Genomic DNA, 6,455 nt, shown 5'->3' on the forward strand with positions numbered 1-6,455 from the left:
TACACACCCAAGGATTTACCAACATGGCTTACGTTATTAATTGGACAGCCACCTATCGGCACGACTCAGACATCGTTGCACCCTATGAAAAGTTCATTCTTTATGATAAAAAGGTTCAGGCTCTAAAACAAGAACAAGATTATGCAGCAAAGAAGACAAAAAAAGTAGTTTGGTTTGTATCCAATTGTGCTGCTCGAAATGGCCGACTCCAGTATGCGCGGGAGCTTGCGAAGTATATCGAACTGGATATCTATGGTACTTGTGGTGCCAAGAGGTGTCCACGCACTAGTGCTAAAAAGTGCTTTGACATGATTGATAAAGAATATAAATTTTATTTGGCATTCGAAAATTCCAATTGTAAGGATTATATTACAGAAAAATTCTTTGTCAATGGATTAAGGTAAGCATTCTTTCTTTTATTCCTGAAAATATTAACACATTTATCGTTTTCAAACTAATGTGAATTTATCTGGAAAAATTGGGAGAATCACTGCTTTAACAGTGATGCCAGCCTATTATCGTTTTAGTTTGAATAAATATATGTCAATTAAGTTATTAAGGAGGATTTTGTAAAGATTTGCTTGTACACAGTTATACTGATGCTACGTTGTTCAACGCATATTAAATCTACGGCAGTATTTAAAGTTAGCCACTAGTGACTCAGAGGTATGTTTACGGACCTACTACTCTAAAAACTTGGTGTCGATACTCCTGGTAGGTACAGTACAGATAGTCCATTGTGTAGGTTTGTGCTTAAATAAGTCCTAAATCTATGTACTAAGCTAACAATGCAATCAATATCCATACAAAAGTATAATAATAACAAATAATAATACTATATATACTAAACAATCTAGTCTTGAAAGAAACATTAACGAAAGATTAGAATAGATCTTACTCACGGGAACAAAAAACACTAGTTATTAACTTCAAGTTCGTTCGTTTATTCTAAGCTAGCCAAACTGCATGATATATTATTGGATTTACGACCGAAAATACTGTTAATAGCGATTGTACCCAAAAAATGAAAGAATGCATTTTAATTCTGATAACAAATAATGTAGGGAAAAGTATATATAATTAGCTACACTCAGTCCAATATTTGTAACAAAAAACGTGCGAACCGAATATATAATTAGTTATACACAATATCGTGTTTATATTTTATCTAAGTAGCTTGCTCTGATTGGTGTTAGTATTAGTAGAAATAGGCTAATGTCTTAAAATATGATACTGAGAAACTGAAATGAGTAGGTATTTTTCTGAAATGGATATATATATGAACAAACCAATGAGCTGCTTTAGTTATTTGTTTGCAAAATCAAAAGAAGTCAAAATCGTGTTTAGAAGCATGAAGTTTTTGTCCCCCTGGGGTTGTACTAAAATGAAAAACTTTCTCAGTGTTTGTCTAATTTAATCGGCATTAATTATGTGATTGATGACTTAGTTTGAAATAACAATTAAGCAACTATGTAAATGCTTTGATTATCTTTAATTATCTAGTTTTAGTTCTTTTTATTCTTAATTTGTCTATTGTGGTTCAAGATCATAGGTGTGTCAAAATATCTCCCTTATGGTAGGAACCATTGGATGAGATGTCTGACTCGTCTGTAACGCTGTCACTTTAGTCTTTGTTGCGGATGTTGAAGTCTCACTGGATCCCATTGTTCATAGATCTGGGTGCCTCTTGAGCCGTATAAGCAGCAGGATGCTTTTATTGAGCTTTATGGTTATAGTGATCCCATCAAATATGTGAATACATTTGCTGTCTCCTCCTAGTCATTGTGTTTCATCCCCTTATTTTGTCGCCACCTCCTTGAGTAGCAACAACAGTGGTGTAGTCTTCAGCTGCCGAGACTAGACTGGAGAAGCCTATATGGGACAATGTGTCAGCTCTGGTGAAATAATATAGGGGACTTCCCTAGACTCCCCAGTAGCACTCATCACAGGCAGCTCGGCTTTAGGAGACACCTGCGTCATCCTGTTCACTGATTTGGAGAACTCTGCCTCCTAGTTGGACACATTGGTAAGCAGCGAGTTTTCATGTGTGAAACATTAGTTTCGCACTCTCTGTCTTAACGGTGACTCAATTCTCCTTGCTGTAGAAAAACTCCTGTGCATCCTGGATTGTTTGTAAGCTTTATAATGTGATGAGGAACCTGTCTTTATAGTCAGAGCAAGGATCTTAAAAACGAGAAACTGGAACTCGGGAACAATGGAACACTAGTTCAGATCAGCTCAAAGTTCAAAATGAGAGGCTGACTGTAAAGGTTGACTAAGTTATAATTGGTCAAAGGTTAAGGGTGAGTCGTGATATGTGGTTACGACCACAAACTAACGTGTCTGCACTCCCATCATCGCACGTAGAACATATGTCCAAACAATTTGAGGATTTTCCAATCCCCTGATTTCACTGGACTTTCTTCCAGACAACTGGAAAATGAATGTCATGTAGACAAAGCCCAGTTCCAGAAGGAAGGAAGGTGAGTTGAGATTGCTTGAGTCCTACACAACTGAGCTAAGATGGGTTAGGCAATGTTATGTACACCTTTGGCTGTTAGCTTTGCTAATAGTTTCTTGTCTCTCTTTGGGGATATTCTTAAATATCAAACTATGCAACAGTTTCTTATTACATGTAAATCTTTTATTTTCATGCCTTAACACCATATTTTGGCAATGAAACAATGTTATAAGAAAATATCAAATCAAAGCATTTGCTTATTAAAAAACCCTATTGGCACAGTGGAAAGTCTAACAGCATATAATGCTAAAAACCACTTTACTATATCCGTGGTAGGCATAGCACGGATAGTCCATTTAAGCTTTGTGTTTAAATACAAATTTCCAATTTGTATGACTAAAACATTCCTATCACAACCAAATAAAACATCAAAACTGAAACATTATCTTTAAGAAGTAATGAAAATAACAGATATACTGTATTTTTTCCGATAATGCTTTCCAGATTATTCGTTACAGTCAACACATATTCATGAATTCTTAAACTGAAAGCAAATGTTTTCTCTCCATGTTTTGATTGTTTTCTTCTTACTTCCTTTAATGAAAGATCAAACCAGTACCTGATGCTCTATAGAGTTCTCACCACTCAGCTAAATGTTTTACTGGTTTTTCTTGAACCATTGGACGACGTTTCGCATAAAAAATTCACTCAGTAGTTCAGAAAGCAAGAGTTTGTAATGCCCTTGCAATCACTGACCTTTCGGTCACATTATTGCCTTAACTGCCGATAATTGAGTGATAATCCTACAATGTTGTATACACATTATATCTCAATACCACTTGTTAGCTTAGAAAAATATGAATGTCATTTCCCCCTCAGTCCACCACTGTGCAGATGAGCGACTGTCCTAACTGTCATGATCAAGCTGTAACCCTAAAATGTAGAGCATCTAATACTATTTGATGGTTCTCAACCACCTGAACATTCTAGCTTTTATTAAGGCGGACATCACACAATGTAGTGCATACATTGTATTGTACATCACCTCATAGCTTGGAAAGCAAGCAATACCACTTCATTTCAGTTATCAAGTACTCGACCTAATGATCACCCTAGCTTTCTTAACAAAGCTGTAGATGTACAATGTAGTGCGTACAAGACATTTCCCGTAATTACTTTAGGCTCAGAAAGTAAGGGTAACTACACCCTTTTATCAGTACTCTTCCATCTACCTGGCCATCCAAACTTTTTTATCTATAATCATTCCCATTCATATTGATCAACAGGCCAAAGTTAGAAGCCTTTTGTTGGAGACAGTAGTTGCTTTTAATTCTAGTGACTCCTTATCTGGTTCATCAAAGATCACTAGATCAGTATCCAAGTTGACTAGAGACGCTGTCCTCGTCCTTTCCTGACTCATCAGTTTCCACTCAAGACTTTTTATCAAACCAATGCTTGAAAAGACTTGTCTATGATATATGAATGAAGCTTATGCCTTGTGTCTACTGTAAGTTATGTGTTAGAGGACCATCTAGTAGGAGTACTGGTATAATCCACTCCAGCTGGATCTCATTTTCATTTGTGCAGCTGGTATGTACCACAGCCACCCTCAATCACCACATTCGAATATCTGTTCTTTCATCATCCAATAATAACACTTCTATTGGTAGGTTGCTTTCTGTAGTTGTTGTTGGACAAATTCATTTGTATTGACCATAATTGGTTTTAGCCACCTTAAGTACTCGTGGGAACAGTGGAGATTTCTCGTTGTGGAAGACCATATGTTCCCATGGAGTACCAATTCCCACCTGAACATGAAGAAGCTCTGTCAACGGCCAGTTGATCCCAGCTCTGTTGCTCATATTCCATCATTACACATGGCAAGTTTTTGTGCCAATTGGTTCTGTCATGATTAATAGGCATTACAAGCTTCTGTTTAGTAGTCTGTATTGCCCATTCTGCCAAACCGCCAGGCTGGGGTGATAAAGTGAAATAGGATTCCTAACCACATTTGACACTTTAAACAACTCAGCAAACAGTTTGCTACTAAAGTTAGCTCCATATTGATTTCTTCCTGTACTCCAAGTCGTGTTATCCAGTTCTTTACTAACACATTTACGATTGCCTGTGCTAGCATATTGAAAAATGGATAAGCTTTGACCAACTCAATGAAGTAGTTGACAGCGAGAAATATACTGCAATGACCTCGTGCAGTCTCTGGGGGTGAACCAGCAATATTCAGAGCTATCTTTCGCAGAGGAAATCCAAACATTCTCTGTTGAAGTTTACCCTATCCCAACAAGATTTCCTACGGGCAGTGCACGCTGTACAAAACTCACATCAGCACTAAAAATCTCAACTTATTGCTAGTCAGAAGAACTACCATTTAATGCTTGCATAAGTGTAGAAAATATCTGCATGACTTCTTGCTGCAGAGCTCTGGAGACCACTAGATACAGTACTGTTAGTTTTTCTACTAGTTTTGGTTGGCCTTGACCATACTGGATTGCAAGGAGTGCCCATGTTAGGTCAATAGCTTTCAATTTCTTGTTTCAAAGTTCCTAAATCATAAATGTTGGTATTCATCCGCTAGTGAAGTACTCTACCTCATGGTCAGCATTTACTAAGGCTGAACATGCTATCATCCCTCTGGATTTTTACAACTTACTAACATTTCATCACGGTGTATAATTGTTTTTCTGCATGATCAGGCAGTTAATCACTGGCAAATACACCTCCGAACTTGTTTCGAGTACACAACTCTTCAGAGAGTATCAAATAAATTTCTAATGTGTTCATAGTTTTTTAGATATCAGTTATGATGTTTCTATACTGATCAAGTTCTAAAATTGACTGAAATTCTGCGGATGCTAGAATATTTATAGTATGGGGTAAGGCACTACCAAAATGTATTTCAATTCGTAAAATTCCCTGTTTCACTAAGTTAATGTGAATCACCAGCAGATAGAGCTGGTGTAAGATCAAATGCAAAGAATGTATATAATCTCGAGTATTCATCATATCCTATATAAATTTTTGATCTTGAAGTTGTTTTACTGTTTCACTAAATAATGTTTCGTAGCATCGTGTATACAGTTCAGGATAAAAATCTGGTTGTGAAGGTTGAGCGGGAAGCTGTTTTCCATCCACGTTAATTGCCACGAAATTCATACTGTAATGTTTAAAATTGTATGGATTTTTCTTCCAAGATCCATTAAATACATCGTTATCAACCCAAAGTGTGTAGGTACTTCACCTAAAAAGTTTGTAAGTTTCCCTGTGGAATTGAAAACGATTTACACATTGTATATTTAAAAAAATATTTAACTATTCCTTTCTGAAATGGTTTAGTATGCAACAGAATGACTAATGGGCTGATCATGAGTTTTCCAGCATAGATAGAAACGTTTTGAATCTAGACTCATCATTTGACATAATAAAAAACGAATCTTTACTTTGTATGAGTCAGAATTTTCATCTTACACCATTAGGCAATGTCAGAGTATTACGTATATGAGTAGGCAAAATATTCTTCAACAATAGGTATCTATGACTTGCAGGCGACAAATTCGAACATTAAACGACAAGAACATAATCCACTGGTTTAAAATAATATATTTCAAAATAAGTCAAACGTACACTGAATGGTCACAAGTAAATAGACACCTAATTTTTCGTCATTTAACTGATTTATGCTAACCAATTTGTGTTCACAGAGCACTATATAAATGAAAATGGTCCGCACACTAATTATCTTGTGCTACAACATGCCTAGAACTCAAAGTTCTCTCGAATTGTCAGATTTTGTTAGAGGAAAGATAGTTGGTCAAGCAGATGGTGGAATAAGTCAGCAGCAAATTTCGCAGAATTTGGGAATCCCACTTTCGACAGTCAACAGAATCATCGTGCAGTTCAGGAAACAACTGAGCAGCATCCGGGTCGTCCTGGTCCATCGAAGAGAACAAAAAGGGCTGTCAAGAGGAGCATCGAAATG

At 36.5% G+C, this 6,455-nt stretch overlaps 1 protein-coding gene across 1 annotated transcript in view; it reads left to right on the forward strand.

Moving 5' to 3' along the window:
* The first annotated feature begins 6 nt into the window (after positions 1–6).
* The window catches only part of LOC106458994 (glycoprotein 3-alpha-L-fucosyltransferase A-like), a 23,189-nt gene continuing 16,740 nt past the window's right edge, over positions 7–6,455 (forward strand). Inside the window, exon 1 of the mRNA XM_013918558.2 lies at positions 7–400. Within this exon, the coding sequence (XP_013774012.1) occupies positions 24–400 (377 nt within the window). The 5' untranslated portion in view covers positions 7–23. The remainder of the gene's footprint in view (positions 401–6,455) is intronic.

Source organism: Limulus polyphemus, unplaced genomic scaffold (genome assembly GCF_000517525.1).
Source record: "Limulus polyphemus unplaced genomic scaffold, Limulus_polyphemus-2.1.2 Scaffold543, whole genome shotgun sequence".
Lineage (NCBI taxonomy): Eukaryota > Metazoa > Arthropoda > Merostomata > Xiphosura > Limulidae > Limulus > Limulus polyphemus.